The 22,019-nt window shown below is 39.8% G+C and overlaps 1 protein-coding gene across 1 annotated transcript in view; it reads left to right on the plus strand.

The window, feature by feature from the left end:
• Positions 1 to 22,019, plus strand: part of CEP85L (centrosomal protein 85 like) — a 107,211-nt gene that overhangs the window by 31,434 nt on the left and 53,758 nt on the right. Inside the window, exon 3 of the mRNA XM_066179339.1 lies at positions 11,538 to 12,304. Within this exon, the coding sequence (XP_066035436.1) occupies positions 11,538 to 12,304 (767 nt within the window). The remainder of the gene's footprint in view (positions 1 to 11,537; positions 12,305 to 22,019) is intronic.

The following is a 22,019-nucleotide window of genomic DNA, read 5'->3' on the forward strand; positions in this document are numbered from 1 at the left end:
AAGCCTCTAAAGCAGTGACTGCTCACAGCACCTGCTTCTGCCTGTAAAAGGATTTCTGTTTCCATCTGAGTAATGTACGTGTGTTCTAATTGTGCAGGAGTCTGTGATCCTGGGAAGAGTTACCCTATTCAATGGCTGTCAGATATGGGAACAGGCTGCCCAGGGAAGTAGTTGAGTCACCATCCCTGGAGGTTTTCAAAAGATAATGTGTAGATATGGTGCTTGAGGCCATGGTTTTAGTGTGGGACCTGGCAGTGCCAGGTTAATGGTTGGACTCAATGATCTTGAATGTCTTTTCCAACCTAAATGATTCTGTTCTATGATTATGGGTTCAGGCTGGGGCTGCCAAAGGGAGAAGACAGAGGTAAGCTAGGAGGATGTCTACTGTGCCGGGCTCAGCTGAGGGAGATCAGTGGAGGAAGTGAAGCTGAAGTGTGAGATGGGGAGAAAAAATGAAAGTGTATTCTCTCTTCCGCACTTGTGTAGCCTGGTATAAAACTGAAGGGTGCTGGTCCTGTTAGAGCTATTCCTGGTGGGCTGTGAACCAAGAGATCCACTGCTCTGTGGTGAGCAGAACAGGTACCAGTTAAATCTAAATATTTTTATATTTAATTAATTTTTAATTATTTCAATATAAAGACAGTCTTAGTAGAAACAGGGATTAAACTGTCATTAGTGGGTAATTATCTCAAAAACATAGCCAGAAACTCCAGTCTCCTTGAGAGTTGGATTTAACCTTCTAAAGTTATTTGATGTTGAATTGAGGCCTCTGTTTCTACCTGTTATTATGAAGAAAATGTGAGATATTGATACGTACCTTGGTCAGTCACAGAGTTTTAACTCTCTGGAATGACAGTGCTCTCTGGGAGCCCTCAGGTTTTGCTCTGGTCCCTTGTGTTAGAGGGCATCTCTTAACTCTCCTCATGCGAGTTTGTCTTCATGTGCATATCCTTTGCCCTTCCTGTGTTAGGTGAGGTAGTTTTGCTGCTGAAAGGTATCAGCCTAGCTAAGCTGGGAATGTTCTTGTAGGAGATGGCATCAGAGGTAAGTTACAGAGAGTTGGGATAATACAAATAAGTTGCCTGTGGAGACTGAGAAAGCACAACTTGCATCTGTCTTGGTATAGGAAAGGGTAGGTATGGATCTGGTACTGGGTGTTCTCTTACAGAGAACAAAAAGAATTATCCCCCTCTGGGGGGCAGGAGTGGATTTCTGTTCTGATGGGCTAAGTTACTGTAGTTTTTTTGAGTCATCCCTAGCTGGAGATGAAAAAATAATGCCAGAAAGAGGGGGTATCTGATGGCTGTTGAAGTAGATGGTATTTGTGGCATGGATATCTTACAGATACAGAAAGGAAGGAGAACAGATCTATTGTGGCATCCACAGTATTTTTTCCCCTTTAGCCATTACTTTTAAAGAAGGTCCTAGGGGGATATTTGATTTCTTCATGTCTTCACTGTTAAGTGCTTGTTGTTGGAAAATGGAATTGGAAGCTGTAGATGGCCTTCATAAAAGGGCAAATGCAAGTTAAGATCTGGACTTCTAAAAAATGAGACAACCAACCACAAAAGAAACTCCCTGTGGCAGTATAGGTTTTCACTCATACTTCAAGTTCAACAAAATCAAGTTGCCTGTTTACGTGACTGCTGTTCTGGAATATTGCTCTATCCTCTTATCGGGGGGGGGGGAATAGAGCCCATTAATCTAAAAATTGTTCTACTTAGTTAGTTATATAACTGTGCCTTAAAAATAGCTCTTAGATGGCTGGAGAAGATAAATGCAAATTTCTCTTTCGCTTCGTTTGTGCTCTTTTGCACAGAGCATCCACACTGCATGCATAATATTTTTACTATTTTGTGGTGGCCAGCTGCATATAACTCACATGTACTCTCACACAGCAGCCTGTGAACATCCTGTAGCACAGCTCTCTCTCAGGTGCTATTAGGTGTACGGCAGCAAAATAGAGCCAAAGCTGAAGTTGAGTGTAGGGAGGCACATAAAGAGAACACATTGAGGATGGGGTATTTCTTTGTGCGTGTGTCACTTTCTGCTGGAAAGGTTTAACTTTTTAGAAATGGTTGTTCAGAGCATCCTTTATTCTGTCGTATTTCTAGAAGTCACTATTATATTTGGCTGTGGGTTTGTAATATCCTTGGTTGAAGAGGCAAAGTGAATAAATCAAAAGGTCTATTGTATTCTGGTAAAACAAGTTCATTCTTTTAAGGGATATTTCTATCGTAACCTGCTCAGTTTTCTCATCTAAAGAGATTTTGTATATAAAGTGAGGTTAGCCTTTCTCTTTACAGATTAATTTAGCAGATGGCCATTGCAAGCTTGGACCAATAGCAGTCATAAATAACTTGTTTTCAGTGACTGATACGGAGTAAAAATTTGCTCGTGGGCTTACCTGCTGTTTGCTTTAGATTATTTGCTCAGATAAAATCTGTGAGATATTTTCTGCTTAAGTTAAATATCCCATGGTATTGTATTTGTCACTTGTTCTTTTAATGAATCTATACGTTCAGATTTCTCTAACACTGGCATCTGGAATAATTGAGTAGAGTAGGGAAAACAAGAATAGAATCTTGCAGTAGTTGACTTTGCTGTAATTTATTTTTCTCTGCTGAATAATTTTTTCCTGTAAAACAAATTTTGCCTGCTGCTCTTTGAAATGTGTGCCCGTTCATCAGAGCTGTCCTTGTTGCACAGGACCGATGCCTGACTTCATTTTGGAGTGGCAGCATCTCACCTCTGTACTCTGCTACTTTCTTTTACAGTCCCCTGTTATATCATCTTCTGAGTCTGGGTTTCATGCGCATGAGCTAAGTTGACCCAGATCTGGCTCAAGAGCAGAAGTTAAATTTTTTCAAAGACGCTTCTCTTTTGGAGTTGTGGATTCCCCATCTGAGTATTACTAGCCTAGATATTGTTGGGTAAATTGGCACTTTGCAGAAATATTAATAGGCAGAGTCTTTTTTTATGTCCTGAAATATCAGTTATGCTAGGTCCCTTGGGCAGGACAGATTTACTTGGTGTGTATCTGGTATGTTGGGGGCTTAGGGGTTTTCTTTTTACTCTTGGCATATGTATATCTAATGAGTGTGAAGACCTCAGGTTTACTGTACCACTCACATGCACTTGCCATTTTCTGTTTGTTTGTGGAGTTTGTATTTGTTTTCCCTATCAAAAACTGTTGCATTTCCTTGGTACAGTCTCCCTGAAGTCGACTTTTGCAAAACACAAACTGTTGTTAGGAGTTTTTGTTGAAACACATGTAAAATTTTATTATTTGAGTCTTATAACTGGTACTGCCAAACAGCTAGTTTAAAGTAGTTTATTTTAAAGCAGAATGTGCATCATGTTACCCAGTATTTTCTTGCACAAAAAACCTCCAAACCCAAAACAGCTATATAAGTCAGGGGAATGTGTATTAACTTTCAATGAGGAGTGTTTTGGATGACAGGTCATTCTACCAAATGTATTTTAATGTCAGTTAGTGCTAAGAACTTTGACCTGAGATCTGACTGCAGTGGCTCGTAGGAGAAAACTAACACTTTCTACAGAGCTTGTCCCCTGTGTAATGTTTTTTTGACTGATCATGTAGGATCAAAAAAGCAAATGTGTGATCCCTGTGTGCTTCATTTTGGTACTGGTTTTGGTTTGATCACCCCTGTGCAATTCTTTGGGCAGATGCTCAGATTGCCTCTTGTGCTCTAAATTAAGTGATGGAATGAAGAACTTTGGTTCATGAAATGGGATGTGGAATGCAGGGATTGATTTGTAGTGCTAAGGTGAGATCATATGAAGGTGTGGCCCACTGTGTTACTTAGTTGTGTGTCCTTGCTTCTAGAATTTTAAGAACTTTGCTGATGAGGTTTTTGCCAGGTCTGCTATCTCAGAAGGCGTGGTGGGAACCTGGTGTTAAGGTACAGGGATGAGCTCTCAAGCATGGGACAGCGTTCTGTAAATAAATCAAAGCTGGTGAGTGTTGGCTTGCCCTAATGAGACTTGATCAAAGACTAGATTTGTGAAAGAGTATTTCAGTACCAAAAATATTACAACTTAATAAAAGTAGTAGCTCCTATAAGGTATGTTCCTTGTCAGTACTGTGTTCTAGGGAAAATACTGTGTTTTCAGGTAAATCTAAGGGAAGAAAGGCAACCTTTTACATGGTAAACTGAAAACAGGATGTGAATAATGCAAGAATAGGGAAATCCAAGTTATTTTCTTGGAGTAAATTTTTTTCATTTGCTCAGTGAGGAGGTATAATTTTCTCTTGTTCAGTGATAGTTTCTGTTTTAAGCTTTAATAAATTTTAGAATATACTTGTTTCTCACACCCCCTTTTTTTGTACTATTTGCAAAATGAGAGTATTGTCCTCATTACTTACACTGAGTATTATTGTTGCTACCCTTTCACCTCTCTGTCAAACAAGGGAGAAGGTGAGTTTGCCTTAAGGACATGGAAAAGAATGAGGAGTCACAGAAGAGGGAAAAGTAAATTCGCTAACCATAGAGGAGGAGGATAAGGAAGATGGATACCAAATGGGCAGGTCCTAATAAAGTTGCCTAATAATATATTAGGCAAGTTTCTGTTCAAGTATGTTCCTATGTACGTAGCATTCCCTTTGTGAGGATGTCTGAGAGGCTGTTTGCCATTTGCTGGAACTCAGTGTTACCTCTGCATTTATTCCTTGCAAAAGTGTGGATGACATCCTGGTACTGATGAGCGCAGCTTTTACTCTTTCCAGCATGGCTTTCTGCTTTACTTACTAAATATCCTTTACGCTTGCCTTGAAGTATTTTTTGATATCTGTACATTTTAGGAGGCTTGTGAGGCTGTTCTACCCTTTATTCCTTCTTCCTTCTCTCTACAATAACATTGTAGAGCTACTACATTGCTCAGTGGTAATAGCTTTACCAGTATTTAATCTGAAACAAACTCCTAAAAGCAGCAAAATTGCTTCAGTTTTTGAAAATCCTGTCTCAACTGCAACCTTCTAAGTTCACATTCATATTATTCAGTGTTGTACTGTTCAAATTCTTTGTGAATTATATAGCTTTTGAATTCCTTCACCTTTTAAAACTGGCGACTTTATAGGTACATACAACTTGCATTCCTTTGGTATGCAACACAGTAGATTACAGAAAATCCCATACAATTAATGTGAAACAAAGTAGAACTGACTTGGAGTTTGCAACCCACATCTTATGTAAAAGGATTCTGATTGATACTGGCAGTACAGTGATGGTGATGGTGGAAGGCAGTGAACTTCCTTCTTTTTTCCAATTGACATTAATTGGACTTGCTTCTAAACACCACATGACTGTTTCTGCTTTGAAGGCATAGATGTGACAAAACCATCTTGGTTTACTGGCAGTAAGTATTTTAGCATTAATATTATTTTGAATTAGCTTTAGTTAGTATTATGTTTTGCCTCTAGTAAGTTTTTTGTTAGTTATTCTTTTATATTAGTTCCTTGCTGTTCAAACATAGAACTTTATAAACAAATAATGTTTAGGAGTTCTTTCTCATACAAAACTTGTTAAATGTCTGAAAAGTTCCCTACTTTGTCTGCAGTGCGTCCTTTTCTGCCACAGCTTTCTCTGATGCATGTTCTTATTTATTCTTTGGAAGAGAGTTATTTGCAGAGATTCCTTCCTTCATTTGCCTCATATTTTGACACAGTAAACTTGAAGTAATATGAAAAAGGCTTGTAAAAAGCATGACGAAGAATTCCAGATAGTATGAAAAAAAACCTCAACAAACCAATCAAGCCCAAATCATTCCTGTGAGTGCTGCTGCACCCTGGAAAGGCATGCTTTTGCTTCCAGAGGATTATGGGTCAGTCTGCTTAGGACTTTTTACTAGAATTGGCCTCCTGCCTGGCCACTTTCAAATGTCTCATTTGGCTCATCTGATTATCTTCTGCTTAAAGGCCTGTCCAGTTTGTGAGTAGGTAAGCAGGGAGGAGCACACATGTAGCATCAATACTGCTGTTGTGGCACATCATCCTATTGTCTTTGTCTTTCAGCCAACTCCCAGGAGAGTTAGACATTTCTGTTGTTCAAAACAGCTGTTTTGGAGATTTATGGGAAGTACCCACATGCTTGCATGGTAGATGGAGGACTCATGGCTCCTTCAGTCCCATGCTGGATGCTAGAATTGCTTGTGGCTTGTTGCTGGGATCCATGAAGTTAAGAGCTATAGAACAGTTCAGTGGAACTGACGTCCTACAATGAATGTCAGAGCTTTTGTTCTGCAAGAGATTCAGCTAGATTCAAAACCTTCAATTTGTATAATGGAGGCTTGACTTCCCCTGTTTATCTTTTGCTGAGTTAATAAGAGTAGTTCAGTTTTTTCCTGGATTGGGTTAAACTATGTCAGTGTTTGGGGGGGTGGGTGGGAAGGGAGGACAAGAAGAGAAGGTCAGCTGTTTTTAATACTGGTGCTTTTCTCCATGATCAGGACATTCTAATTATACCCTGGATAAAATATCAAATTTCAAAGTCCTTCACACAAGGAAGGTTCACTGCTTTTGAGTGGCATTAGATACACATGCATCCCATAAACACGTGTATCAAATGCATTTTGATTTTGATTAATATTGAGTAACTGTATTAGCTGATTGCTATTGTTTGGTAATATCTTATCTGGAACAGTGAAGAATTTTTCCCATACAGAGGTGTATCTTATATGGGAGTTCTCATAGAACTGGTTTAATTTTGCAGCTTAAGAAGTTGTTTAGGGTTACAGTGAACCTTTTCTGACTCGTGTGTTTTGACTGACTGTTGGGTGACAGATAAGGATTTTAAGTAGCTGCATGAGGGTGGTGTGCCTGAGAAATTACTTCAGAGGTTTTTCTTCCAGTGATTTAAAAAGCATTGCACAGGAAAATGCAAATGAGTAGGAGGTGTTCATTAACTTTATATTGAAGTTTCTTTTCTTCTGCTCCTCTTTCAGAAGAAAATGCCTGCTGTGCTTTCTCTTTGTGATTAGTTTTTTATTAAGACCAGAATTGATTCTTTTACATTATTTCCATGCCAGATAAGCAGTAATTAAATATTTCAGAAGTGTAACACAAGATGGTGAGAAAGCCATATGAAATGTTCTTCATTTTTTATTCCATCTGCTGCTATTATGTGGTAGAAATCTTGTAATGTGTTTTTAAAATAGCATGCTTTCAATTCTCTCATTTGTGTGGCTTTGGAAGTACTGGATCAGGTATTAAAATGTCATGACTATTAGAAAAGTGCTCCTGGGAATTTTGTGGTGGGCTCCAAAAAAAGTTATTAGGATAATTGAAAAGAAAAAATTGTCATATAATCTTATTTCTGCTGAAAGGAAAACCAGTAGCATCTAGCTACTTTTTTATCTTCCTGTCTCTTTCAGCTTTCGTTAAAGAGAGCAGTTTTAAGCTTTGAAAGACTCTGGAGACACACAAGCCGTGTTTGAGTGTGTTTGTAATCTTCAAATAAATACCAGATCAGTGAAGTAAACCCCCAAGTAATCCCAAGGAGAGGACGCTTTTGGTTCTGAACTGGCATTTGCTTACCCCTTCCTGTATGGAAGGGAAAAACCTGCTGCTTGGATAAAATAGTCTTTGGCAGGATTTGGCCAGATGGAGCTTGTTCCTGTGACTACAGAAGAAGTAATGTCTCTTAAGTTTCATGATGCTTTCTGTATTCTCTCCTGTTTTCAATGAAATCTACAGAATTTCCTGCTTTTTGTGTTCCGAGATGTTTCCAAAGGCAGACTGGGTTTCCTTCCAGCTGAGCCTGCAGGCAAGGCAGACTTGGGCAATATGCTCTAAGAAAAAGTGTGAATTTTCTCATATGTTTCAGTGAGCGTTAATGGGAAGACTAATTAGGACAACTTGAAGCCAAAATTACTGTATTTCTCTTTGAGACAAATTATTGGATACATCCATCAGCTGTACTTGGATATAAGTGGCATTCCAAGTTCAAATCTGCTTGAAGAGTTTAGAATTGGAATTGAGGAAAAGAAGTTTAAGTCTTAACTCAAGATTAATTAATTTTTAATTTAATTCAATTTAGAAGAAGGAAAAATAAAAATCTACCATATATTAGTAAGTCTGTAATCTAATAAATGGAGCTATTGTATTTCTAATTATTATTGGTTTTAATTTTAGTTTGAAGTCCGTATATGGATAACATTAAGTCAGCATTTTAGATGGAAAATGCTATATTAAATACTATTATGTATATTTTTGCTGGTTTAAGTTTTACAGATTCATGTATACAGGATTTCTTTTACCTTTCTCTTGCAGATGTAACATTTCTACTCCTAGAAAGCTTCATAGCCTAAAACATAGGTCAGTTCTTTTTGAATCCTAATATACTCTTATTTTCTTTGGATATGAAAAGGCCTGGAACTGCTGCCTTTGCTGGACTGACTTTTTGCTGTGTCAGATTCAGCTTCTAGGTAAGGTTCAGTACAAAGGTTAATTTTCTTGAATGCTACAAAGCCAGCAGCCTCAAGCTAAGGAGTTACTGTACAAGGAGATGCATTTCTTTCTTCTGTGTGCTTCCATCCCTGCTTTCCCTGAGAGTCTCTTCCTGCTCTTCCGCTGCATGTTCTCCAAAGCAGGACTCCAACCTGCACATTCCATCTCATGATATCTATGTTTATGACTCCAGCTCCATCAGGTCATATACTTCTCCTGCTCTCCTGTCACTGCTCAGACGGGTGGCTGTGTTATCTTTATTTCCATGGTAGGGCAGGCCTGGAAGCAGCCCCTGCTAGGCAGCATAGCCAGATGTACCCAGTTTGTAGTGGCTTTTGTTGCAAGTGTCTGATGTGCCACAAGAGAAGACAGAAGGCAGAGCTGAAAGAAGCTGATACTGTACCTTGCACAGGCAAAAAGGTTACGTGTTGTGTGCATGTCACAATTTGGACATGAGTAGTGTTTGCTGTCACCATCTCCAGTGTTGCCATATCCGTGGGCACTGGTGTGTTTGGTAAGAAGACTGATTCCTTCTGCTTCAAAGGGGTTGTGTGGCCTCCTGTCTTCCTCTTTAACTTGTCCACTTGTTGAGCAATATCAAGACAGAACAGCCAATAAAATTTTTTCTCTCTGCAGTATAGGATTTTTAAGGAAGAACTTGTAGGCAGAAAGGAGGATCTTTCATCTTGCTTGCAAAAAATGTTGCCCCCACATGAATTAGCAGCATGATTAATCAGGTAACAAGCTGGTAGTGTTCTGCTTTCCATTTAACTTTATCACAGAATCAGAGAATATCCTGTGTTCAAAGGGACCTACAAGGATCACTGAAGTCCCACTCCTGGCCATGCACAGGACAGCCCGTGTGTGTTCTTTGGCCACTGTCAGCACCCTGTGAACAGCTCTTAAACTGTTGGTCCACTTCAGCCAGCTCTGACAGTTTTGCCAGGTCTTACAGAGAGCAGTGTTCTGTAACTACTAGGGAAGTAGGCGGCTGCGTAGAGGCAAGAAACTGTGTGGCATGAGCTTTTGAACTGAAACAGGAGGGTATGTGCTGGGGCAGGGACTCTTGGGGAGGCAGGAAGGCTTCAGCAAATTTCCCACCTTTCTCGGAGTCCTGGCATTAACTATGTAGTAATCAGGGAACTGTTTATTCTTTGGTGGGCCATAATGCATTTTTCTCATGAAGAGTGTGACAGTAGGACTATATTGTTTTGTGTTGGGCTGCAAGTGCTAGAAGTGAGGAAGTCTGATCCCAAATAAGGAGGAATATGCAAGTTGCAGGTAGGGATATTTTTATTTGGATACGTGGAAAAATAAGTGCTACCATTTTTGAAAGTTGTTGCACGGTTGGAAGCTCTCTTCCTTTTCCTATCTGTGGTGTGGTATATTGAGTAAAATAAATGCTTCCAAAATGTGCTTAATTAATAAATAATGTGTTCTGGCTTCACCAAATCACAGTAATCTAGTGTAGCCATCAAACTGGTTATGCCAGTTGTAGACTTTATTTATTTTATTTTTTTTTAACTTTTAAGTTGTCCCTGTATGAATTTTTGTAGTGGCTGACAAATCTCAGAGAAAGAGGTACTCTCTAGGTTTGGATAAAATAAATAAGAAGAATGTATCTGTTTTGCTATTTGGCAAAAGGGACGCCAGAAGAATCTTTTAATTAGAGTGATTTTATTCTATCTGCCTTGAACCTGACTTGGTGGGAGCTGATCCTCTAAGGAGAGAATTAAATGTTTATTTCTGGTAGCCCACAGCCTGTGACGTGCTGAGCACACGTTGCAGGGTGTGTGAGAGCTCTCAGCCAGTTCCCAGGAATTCCTCCTTTACCTCTCTCATCTTTGCTCTACTGTTCTCTCCTGAATATCACCTTTCTGATTTCTCTGTTCTTGATATTTTGACTTGAGAAAGATTTTACAGACAATCTGATAGACCCATTTTCTCTGTGGTGTTGTATTTGGGTCTGTAAATACACAGCCACTTGCTCACTCCTCCTGCCCCCACCCCTGGTGGGACAGGGGAGAGAACTGGAAGTGTAAAAGTTAAAAATCTTGTTGGGTTGAGATAAAAACAGTTTAATAATTGAAAAGAAGAAAAATATTCTAAGAAAAGTAACAGAAATAAGAACTGCAAGTGCAGAAGAAAGACTGCAAGTGTAAACAGCTGGTCATGACCAGGTGACTTTTGCCTGAGCAGCAGCATCCCAGAGCAGCAGCATCCCAAAGCAGCCTTCCAACTGGTTTTATTGCTGAGCGTGGAGCCATAGGATACAGAATATCCATTTGGTCAGCAGGGGTCAGCTCTTCTAGCTGTGTCCCCTCCCAGCTCCCTGTGCACCACCAGCCTCCCCACTGGTGGGGTGAGAAGCAGAAAAGGCCTTGACTATGTGTAAGGACTGCTTAGAAGGCACTAAAATTTCCCTAAATCACCAATACAGTCTCCAGAACAAATCCAAAACATAGCCCTATACCAGGTACTGTGGAGGAAATTAACTCTTTCTCAGCCAAACACAGCACAGGAAGCATACTTGGAAATTGGTGAGATCCAGAATGGATGAATAACTCTGTGCAAGTGACCAGTATTAAACTGGCTTGTCTACAGCACTGCTATTTTACAAAGTGCATTTATTGAATTGTTTTGCCTTCAAAAAATGGGAAGGAGGGTAATTGAAGAGGAACCAATCTTGGGGATCCTGAATACGTCTATTGTTTGTGGTATAGAAGCTCCTTCGTATTATGTGGGGTGGGTGAGAAATCCATCCTGCCACCTTAAAGCTGGGAATGGTTTCTTGAGCTCACAGGCTGAGAATTCTATCTGAAGCTGCTCTTGCCAATGCTTAGTGCAGTTTTCTTTTTATCATTATGACACCTGTGCAAAATAAACTTGAAAATCTTCCACTTTAATTAGTTTCCATTCTCATGGTTTAGAATGATCTAGAAGGCCCTATTTTGTCAAGAAACCTCTTCTATTTTTGCATTTCACCTTGAATTTGATACTTTGTCCTATCTGAACTAATGTTAATGAGCTCTGTGTTGCACTTATTTACGTGATGAATTTCTCTTCACAGATCATTCAACTTCAAGTGGTACATCATCATTTAAGCCCAGTCGATCACTGGTTTCTATTCCCACTGCCCATGTGATGCTGTCTAGTGCCAGCTCTTCACTTTCCAAACACAGGGAAGCTTTCAAGTCTGATGGCTCAAAATGGAGTACAAGCTTTGTACGGTCAGGAGGAGGCAGAAATCAGGGAGCCCTGGACAATTCTCTTGACATGAAAGATGCAAGACCTGTAAGAAAATGGTCCTCCTTGTCTAAACTCAGCTCACCAAATAATTTCAGCCAAGATGGAAGTAGTCATTCAGTGGAATACAGGGCAGGTACGGACAAAGCTGTGCCACCTCAATTAAGGACAAATGGGCCAAGTTGTCTGCATGACAGCATGGAGTTGCTAAAAATTGAGGACAAAGAAATGGTGAAAAAACGACCTTCTCTACTGGACTGCAAATACAAATTTGAAACGTGCAGCAAAGACGACTTTGTTTCAGATTCCCCAGGTAGGAGACATGCCTTAGACTTGACCTACAGTGCCTTACCTGAAAGCAAATCCACGGCAGGCGGCTGCGAAGCTTTTGGCCAGAGATACGCGACGCTGGGACAGCAGGCTGTGAGCGGAGCTCCCATACAGCCGGCAGTGAGGACTCAGATGTGGCTCAAGGAGCAGCTGCGGGCAAATCCCCTGGACTGCCGGCCTGCTGAGGAGCCCTACGGAGTGGCTGCGTGGCACATGCAGCAGCTGGAAGACTTCAGAGTAGCAGGTGACCAGCCTGTGCAGGTAAGGGTAAAGCTTGGTGTTTGCTGCCATCATGTGGCATCCTGTGTTATGCCAGAGGAATAACAGGCAGTTCTTATTGAAACGGGGAACAGGTCCTCCTAACCGAGTGATGGTATTTTAAAGCTTTGATTGGGACTGTTGCTGCTTGTTTCTCAACATTAGTTGTTTCTTGGGTTTTCTTTTATTTCTGCTGTCCGCCTACATACAGTTTACTCGGATTCTCTGTGCCTGTCCATATGGGACTAACATGTGTTTATCTGAAGCTGGGCACAGAAAGAGGTTCGTCAAGTGGCCTTTTTAGTAGTTTCATAGTAACTGCATAGTGGGGGGAAATGTGAAGGTATTTTGACTTGAACGGGCTTACAAAGAGGCTGCATTTATGCATTCAGCAAAATAAGAGGTGACTTTTGAGTAGTGCAGGGGTGAATGAATATTCAGTCTCCTCAGGCCTAGTACTTAAAAACGGAATTCAGTTTGATATTACTGTTTATTTTTTAACTAATAAAAATCAAATAACAGTAGTCAACAACTCTGGTTTATTTAAATAAGATGGTATATGTGGTTGATGCATCATACTTGAAATATTTTCATATCTAGACTGTCAAGCACATAGTTTTTAGAGACAGGTAACCCTTTCTAATGTGGCAGTTCAGAGTCTTTGTTTCCAGGTCTTCCCCTAATGGGGAAGTACAGCTTGTGAAGGAAGGCAGTGTTTAAGATCTACGTGTTCACGTTTACCTGTGTAGTAAGTTTGGCTTGGCTTGGCAAAAAAAATCCCAGTTTACAATATATAAAGTTCACTGAAAGGCATTTTAGGTTTATACTAGCATTTTAACTCAGCAGGGGTAATCTAGCTGTATGTGCAGATTTCCTGTTTTCTTCAGCCTGAAGTACACGAGGTAACTAACAAAGAGTTGTGCTCAGGTTTTGTTGCTCCTTCTGTTGGATATTGATGGAAAGAATGACAAGTTAAGAGATTCTTAACATCCAATTTTGCTCTTAAGGGTGATCTGATTTTGGTTTTTTGGTGGTATTTGTTGGGTTGGGTTTTTATGGGGTTGGTTTTTGTTGGGTTTTCTGTTTTTAACTTAAGAAAATTGAAGCCAATTAATATGGCCAAACTAATAGTAATCTTCTAAGGGTTTGTCTAAAAACCTGGCATTGCTGCGGGTGGCTGCCCTTTACCTTTATTGCTGCAGAAACCCTCGTCTTTCTCTAAGCACTTTGAAGATTCTGATGCTGATAAATTCCCCAGGTAGGGAGCAGAGGCTGATGGGCTCCTCTCAGAACCAAAGTGATGGAGGCTGGCTCAGTGCAGAGGCTGGGTCCAGGGCACTTCCAGCTGGACTCCAGGCAGTTGGCATGTGCTGGTGGCATTGAGGAGCACATGAGGGGTTTGGGAAGTGACAGCAGGGTACCGTGAGGGAGCTTGGTCTGTCCATTCGTTCAAGTCTTCCCAAACACCCAAGATGTGTAGCTGCTGCAGCCACCAGTGGTGCTGTCTGTGAGATTTGTGATCAGGTTCTTGTGCCTGGTGGTTCTCTTCTTGGATTTAAATATACAGAATGACAGAATATTAAGGGTTGAAAGGGACCTTAAAGATCATCTAGTTCCAACCCCCTCTGCCATGGGAAGGGACACCTCCAACTAGACCAGGTAGCTCAAAGCCTTATCCAGCCTGGCCTTGGGCTCTGCCAGAGTTGAGGTATCCATAACTTCCCTGAGCAACCTGCTTCTGTGTCTTACCACCCTCATAGCAAAGAATTTCTTCCTAATACTCACCCTTAAATGTCCCTTTTTTCAATCTGTACCCATTACTCCAAATCCTAACACTGCAGTTCCTGGGAAGGAGCTCCAATAGGCCCCCTTCAGATACTGGATGGTTGCTATGAGGTTTCTACTCAACTTCGTCTTCTCCAGGCTGGGAAGCTCCACTTTTCTCAGCCTGTTTTTGTAGGAGAAGTGCTCCAGTCCTCTTACCAACTTTGTGGCCTCCTTTGGACTTGCTTCAACAGTTCCACATTCTTTTTTATACTGGGGACACCAGAACTGTATGCACTACTCCAGGCAGGGTCTCACAGCAATAGAGTAAGGTTTTATTTACTTACTTACTTCGTTTAGAAACATGCCTCTTTATAATCTTACATGTGCCTTTACAACGCCTTGTTTAGGATGGGTGTTTTAGAAATATATTTTTGTTGAGATCAAACCATGCCCAGCTTTTGTCCTTCATGTCTCAGAAGTGCTTTCTCCCTCTAATCATGTTTAAATACAGTACAAAGGCAAAGTTAAGTCCTTGAAACAGGTGAAACCCTGTATGTGTTATTACAGCTACTCAAAAACTTTCTTCAATGCAGGCACTGCTACCGAGCTGTTTTTGGAGGACAGAGCCAGCAGGGGGAACACAAGCATTATTTATCTTTGACTTCGATTCAGAAACAGTCCTGCACCTTTCCAGGTTTTTGAGATTTGACATTTTTGCCTAAAACTGGCTTGTTTGTTTCTTTGTGGGTTTGTTTTTGATTTGTTTTGTGTTTTGTTTAATCTGTAACTTTTGCATCTCTCTGGAAGAAATTCCTGATGGCCTTGGCAAGCGCTTCCTTTGGTATGATCTGGAGTCATATTGCTGGGCCTTGAAATGGGATCATGTCCTTAAGTGAGATGTGGTTGTGAAGTAGGACCCGGAGAGGGTTAAAACATGTGCAAGAGCAGTGAGCCTTTGGGCTCTTAGAGGCATCCCCTGCTGTGCCCTCCTACCTTTCTGTCTTTCTGATGGAGGTTACACTTTTAAAGAGGAGAGATGCCAGAAGCAATGAAGAAACAAGAATGGTTCTTCCTGTTTTGACACCTTTTCTTCGAAGAAACCTGAGCATCATTCGCTGCGGCCTTTTCTCAGAGATCACATGTACGTGGGAACTGGTATTTTATTATTTCTGAGAAACCAAGAAAACTGCAATCCTAAGTGGAGTATATATCTAAGAGATAGAGTAGAAGGTGTAAGAGGAAGCTGATGATTTATAAAAAGGCCAAAAGCCACAGCTCTATATAAAATTTTTTCTTTTTATTTTTCTTTTAGTAAGGATTACTTTTGCTTTTAATATATATATATAAATCCTGATGGAAATGTAATGGTTTTTCTAGGACTGAAAAAATTAATTTATCATTATTTTGCTTTAAAACTACTATTGCCATGTACATAGAATACAACAAACTTTGCTTTCAACTGTTAAATCTAGAGCAGCTTTGTGCATCTTTAAGGTAGCTGCATTCTGTAGCCTCCACTTCTACCAGCCTATCACTAATAAGAACGGACAGCAACAATTTTCTGAGTTGATTTTGAGGACTGATGGTTCAGGAGCAGCTGTTGGACTTAATAATACACACTACAAATACGTTTTTATGTCCTCACAGACTGATGTAGACAGTTCATCATAAAAAACTCTTAATTCAGAGTTATTTTTTGTAAAATCAGACAAGCTTTCTATTTGTTTACTCTAAAGACTAATGGAAACTCCTCAAAAGCTGTTCCAAGGTTAATTACTTTCAATCTAAAGATTCTCTGCTTCCTTAGTAGTCTGAAGTTGACTGAACTCAGTGGTTTTTCTTGTACTTTGCTCCCCAAATTGCAACACCTCTCATGTGGCTTTTCCATTTCAATTGTACACCATGGGTTGTAAAATAAAATTTCCTGTGCACTGTTAGGGAAGCTCAGAGTGTCAGGCAGAAGACCTACAGCTACATTGTGATTATCTTTCAGGACACGGTCAGGTTTGCAACTGCAGAAAATGTGCTGTGGAATAACAGAATGCCTCTTAGAGAAGGTGCATCCTTCAGCTGTGGGTGTGATGTTTATACATTTCAGAAATAAATCTCCAAGGAGAATCTGGTCTTTGGTTATTGTGCAACATTTTGGTGTTGCATCCTTAACTAATGTGAGTTATTTAATGTGTGCTTTTTGAAAGTAAATATTCTCCTACACATTTCCTAGGAACAGATTTTAACACTTCTTTGGTTTATGGAGTTCAGTTTATGCACTGAAACAAAGAAATATTGCTTTAATGAAAACATTTTCTATGCAGAATTTAAATTTCACCATACACTTAATTGTTTAATTGTTTTCAATATGCAGCTGATCTTTGAATGAGGAAATGTGTGATAAGGACTTTATTAAGAGAAAAAAATGCTTACAATACACAACAGCATTTCCCATTTACTGAACTTGAAGGCCATAAAATCTAAATTAAAAGGCCATGTTTTCAAGCAATGGCATTTCTTAAAGTCTAATGCTATTATATATCCTGTTATCTGAATATATGTAGGTACATGCTGTGTGCTAGTTCAAAAATTAGATTTAAAATGAAAGCATGCCTTTAAAATTCTTGGAGATCATATAATAAGGAAAGCTTCAGAAGATTGCTATCTACATACTAACTTTATACAGTGTTGTAAGTATCACAGTATGAAACTCTTTATTCCAGTGTACAGAGCATCTGTACAATTTCATGGTGTGCTAAATTATGTCAGAATATAGCAGAGATAATAGGTGGAAATTACTTAAGTGCATCTTTTCCCTCTAATGTACCAGATTTAGTGGTTTTTTTAAATGAGGAAAACATTGGATTGATCATACCATGTATATAAAAGTTGCTGGAAATTACGTTTTGATGCGATGACAAGTTTAGAGTTATTAGAACAATTTTCGTTGCAAAGCAAAAAAGGAAGAAAGTAAACTGCATGCATATCTAAACATTGGTAAACAAAGCTGCAAAACTTTAATTGAAAGAAAAGTCATAACATTCGTCAGATAACATTGTTGCCACACAAAACTTTATTTTTAAATGCCTACGCAAAGCTAGGGGGTTTTTTTTACAATCCTGTTAGATCAGAAAGTTAAAATCATTAATATCAACATTTTTCCTATATCACGTTTGGATGAAACCATACTTTTCCGGAATATAAAACCTTCTAACATGAGGGATTATCACTTTTAGCTAGCAGAGTGAACTCCTCTACTGTAAGCTATAACTAAGCTTTTATGGTCTGCTCCTTTTGCTGTGAAGTTGGTAGCCCAGCAAATGGGATTCCATTCATTATAAGGTGCTTGTAGGTTCAGTCTGGTGTAAGTGCTAGCAGATGATTGGAAACCAAACTTGGACTGTGCTTGATTGCCAAAAGAGCCTTGGCACTGGTTAGCTGATAACTTTGCCAGCTTTATATGTCACCTTGGGAAAATGCATGTTTCAGTTTCAGCAGTGTATTTCTGCATTTGTTGAGGATTCTGTCACGTTCGTTGCTGGAGGAATCTACTGGGGTTGTATCTGGGGATTGTTTCTCCACGCTCTAACAAAGTTTCTCACGGACTTTCTTGGTATGTAACTTTTGATCTGGAAATACATGCTGGTTGGTGGCAATAGGCTCATCTTCCTCAATTTATTAAAAAGGAATATGTGATTTTATTGTTTTGTCAGGGCCAACTGGTGTCACAGTGGTTTTCCTAAGATAGGGAAACTTCTGAATATACAGGATGTCATAGAGAAAATAAGCTTTGAGTAGTCCCAAGCAGTATATCAGTGAATAAGCATTTTGGTGGGAAAACTGTTCTTTTTCTGCTTTGTGCTAGAGTGGGTTTCCTGTTTGTTTCAGTGGTTTTGGTGTGCCTTGAGCCATCTGTGTCAAGCATCAGCAGGAATTCTCCTAAGTAATACACAACTATGTAACCATTACCAGATATATCTCTGGTATATAAATTTACAGATTTTGTTTTTCAAAGCAGAATATTTCAAGATTGTCAAAATAAATGATGAAGTGCTTGTTGTGATGTAGCTGTGCAAAGTTTCCTGCTTTAAATGCAAACAGATTGGAATTTATGCTATTATAACTACCAACTTCAAAAAACTATGGGTATGTAGTTTGCAGAAGCCATTTCGAACGTTTATTGCACGTATTTCAGAGCAGGTGAGAAAACAGCTTTTGTTTTAACCGTCTGTGCTGCTCTAGGCCATTGTTGGTTTGGCTGGGGCAGAGGTAATTTCCTTCATAGTAGCTGGTAGGGAACTACACTTTGAATTTGTACCAATCCGTAGTCCCCTGCTAACTATTATACCATGAAGAAAATTAACTTTATTCCAGACAAAATGAGCACACTAATGCTCTCTAAGCTTTGGAGCAGGTAGTGTAGAGTGGAATGTGGATATTTATTAATGGCAGGACTTCCTTAAGCTTTCAGGTTTACTGGGCATACTGCCTTTTCCAGTGAAAAGGCTATTCATAGATCCAGTTCAGATGAGTCTCCTGCAGATAACAGAGTAACAGTAGTGATCATATGGAAGTTCTGGGTGTGAACATGAATAGATATATCCTATTCTATAACGTGTATTTATAATATACTCAGCAGTATATGTGCTGAATCAGGGATGTGCTGTTGGCAGTAGGAAGCTGGAGCTTCCCCTATCCATGAAACAACATCTGCTTCTTTTGCATGTGTCTTAATATGCATATCTATGGCAATAAATTTACTGTACAGTATATATTTGTTGGTGCACACTCTTCCTGTTTTTCACTTGGAAAAGTGAGGTGCTAAGAGGAAGTTGTTTGGCTCCAATGTAATGTATAAAATCTACTTCTGGTCCCTTCCTTTCCCAGCACTTCTTACGCTACTATAAACTAAAAACTTCATACGTTTTTAGCACTACCTTCTGGAAAATCATTCCAACAGAAGTGTGCTCTTGTTGGTCAGTCTCCTTCCCAGGACCCTGTGGGAAAAGTACATCATCCTGTAAAGAGCCACAAAAGAAGGTCCTGTAAGAAGTTTTTGCTGCATGCCTAGAGGTGAGGACAGGCTATGGACTGAGGATTGCACTGGCAAGTAACAAGTGGTCTGTCAAATACGGTTGGAGAGCTCCCACACTGCTCACTTGACCTGTGCATAAGTGGTAAATCCTCTTACTGAGGCTGTAGTGAATCTTGGGTTTGTGCAGCTGCACCTACTGCTGGTGTATGTGCTGGTGCTAAGAGTTTCCTAGGCAGAGTTATGATAACCTGGTTAATGGCCCTTTGTTTTTCAGTTATTTTGACAGCTGCTTCTTTTGATATGCTGGATAACAGAAGGCTTCTGGCTTTTAAGGTGTTGCAGTGAACCCCAGGTGGTCAAAAAAGGTCTAAATAATTATGTTTTCATATTTCACCTTTCCTTATCCCTATCTCTGCTACTGCAAGATGCTTTTCAAGGATATCTTTGTTTCCCTTTACAGCATCTGTGCTTTTCTCTCCACAGGTAATTTGATGTGTCCTGTCAACTCAAAGCTGGTATTTTGGTTTGCCTTCCTGCTGTCATTTCCCATGGAGTATATGTTCTACAAAAAGCCCATTTTAAAAATTCAATTTCTGCTGTCCCCAATTTGCAGAAATTTGCAGAAATTGTTCCTTGAATGCTGCAAATAATTTGTAGATCTCTAAAAAACGATCAGCTGTAGTAATGAGAAACTACAGTAGCTGCTGATGCATGCTTGGGTTTCTTCAGGTAGTCAGCGAGACTGTAGGTGCTTTCTTCACTCAGTGGCAGGTAGATACTTGTGCACAGCTCTTAGGATTACTTTCTGATAAATTTGGGGTGTGAACACATTCTGTAACTGTTGGGTATTTCAGCCTCTGCAGTCTTTGCATACTTCTATTCAGGTAGTCTAAAGTGTCTAGATTATCATTGTAAAATCCTCAGGGTGAAGTCTGAGAAGGAAGCAGATCCTCGCAGAGGTTCACATCAGCTTCACAAGGATAAACGCGAGCACTAGAACCAAGAAAATGAGCAGGAAGTTGAGTAGCAAGTTGAGACCTCTGTTGTTGGCAAGATCCATAATGTGTGTCAGTCTGCCCTCTTGTGCCTGCAGCAGACTCTTAATTGTAGGTTAGGGTTGCTCCTTCAGTACTAAGCCATGTAGGTTCCCATGAATTTCATTGAATCCACAACTCTTTTCCTGGTTTTTAGTTTCTGCCACTTAGGAAAAAAATGTCTGCTTACAATAGCTAGTTGTTTGGGTTTTTTTCTGGAAAAGTATTCTGGATGCTCTTACAAGCCTTTTTTTCTCAAATACCTTAAAAATAAAATTAAATAAAATAAGGGTTAATGATAACTTTAATTCCAGTACTGAAGAATTTCTGAAGAACTAATAATTGGAGGAAGGACTTGAGTTTTCTTATACAGTTTGGCATTTCATTGACTTTTTTAATGTGTATGATACTTTCCAAGCCTAGTGAATTTTCAAAAGAATGTTCTCAAGACTTGGTCTCTTTCAGCAACAGACTGTTGAAAATTTACTTCTAAAATACATCTACAGGTGAAACACCCCTCAGCCCCTTGCTTTCTTATCTGGGTAAAATGTCTGTTAATAGAAGTATTTCCTACCCTTCTAGGGTTTGGCATTGTGCAGTGCAGTTGTGTTCAGCTGGCAATGTGCTGTGTAAGGTCCATTGAAGTCTTGCAAATGCCTTATGAAGAATCTGGATTGAGCTGGCAGAGGATGTGTCCTTGGTGCTTTTAATAGCACATATGCAATTACCTATTTTAAGATGGCATTAATAACTTTACAATTGGGTTTTATTTATAGAAATATGTATACATAAATGAAAGGAACATATAAACCCACTCAGCCCTAACACTGCCAACAGTTGCCAAACCTTCCTTTTAATAAATCAGCCACATTTTTAGGGAAGATCACAAGAGGGCAGTATTTTATAGCTTTACGTTTTATACAAAGGTGTAACTTCTGGCATCATTTTACCTTAAAAAAAGGCTTATAAAGCAATCAGTCAAATGTTACTACAGTAAATATATGGCCTGAGTTAATTAATTTAAATTACCAGGGTTCTTATTGAGGTGAGCATCAGTTTTTAAAGGAATCCTTATAAATATGTTCTGGGTTTTTGTCTGGTTTTTTGGGGTGTTTTTTTTTTCTCCCCCCCCCCCCCCCCCCCCCCCCCATCGTGGAGGTCCAAGCTAAAAGGATTACATTTGTTGTTAAATAAGATATCTCTGGATCTTGCAGGATTTCACAAAAAAATTTCCAATTGTATTCTGCTGGGCACTGTTCATTAATAGCCATACAAATTCAGCTATCAGGTGTGTAATCTATATGCTTCCAAATATAAATGGGAACACTCTCTAAATGAATGTGTTCAATTACTCTGCTCTAATTTTGGCAGAGAGGAAATAGATAAAGTATGTTTCAGCATACATTAAAAAGTGTGTACATTTTTTATGATTACTGTTCTGTGTGTATCCCAGAATGGATAAGGTTGGAGGGGATTACCATCTTCCTGCTCAAGCAGGGTCATCCTAGAGCACATGGCACAGGATTGTGTCCAGGTGGTGTCCGAACATCTCCCATGAGGGAGACTGCACAGCCACCTGCACAGTAAGGAAGTTTTTCCTCACATTCACATGGAACTTCCTGTGCATCAGTTTCTGCCCATTGCCTCTTGTCCTCTTGCTTGGCATCACCCAGCAGAGCCTGGCACCATCCTCTTGGCACCCCCCTTCAGATACTGATAGACATGAATGAGGTTCCCTCTCCCCTCTTTCAGTCACTTCTTAAGGCTGAAGAGGCCCAGCACCCTCAGACTTCACTTTTAACAGAAATATTCCAGTGCCTTCATGATTCTTTGTCATCCTCTGCTGGACCTGCTACAGGAGCTCCATGTCTCTCTTGTACTGAGGAGGCCA

This window comes from Chamaea fasciata, unplaced genomic scaffold (genome assembly GCF_029207755.1).
Source record: "Chamaea fasciata isolate MVZ Bird 193981 ecotype frontalis unplaced genomic scaffold, bChaFas1.0.hap1 SCAF_3, whole genome shotgun sequence".
In the NCBI taxonomy this organism is placed as follows: Eukaryota; Metazoa; Chordata; class Aves; order Passeriformes; family Sylviidae; genus Chamaea; species Chamaea fasciata.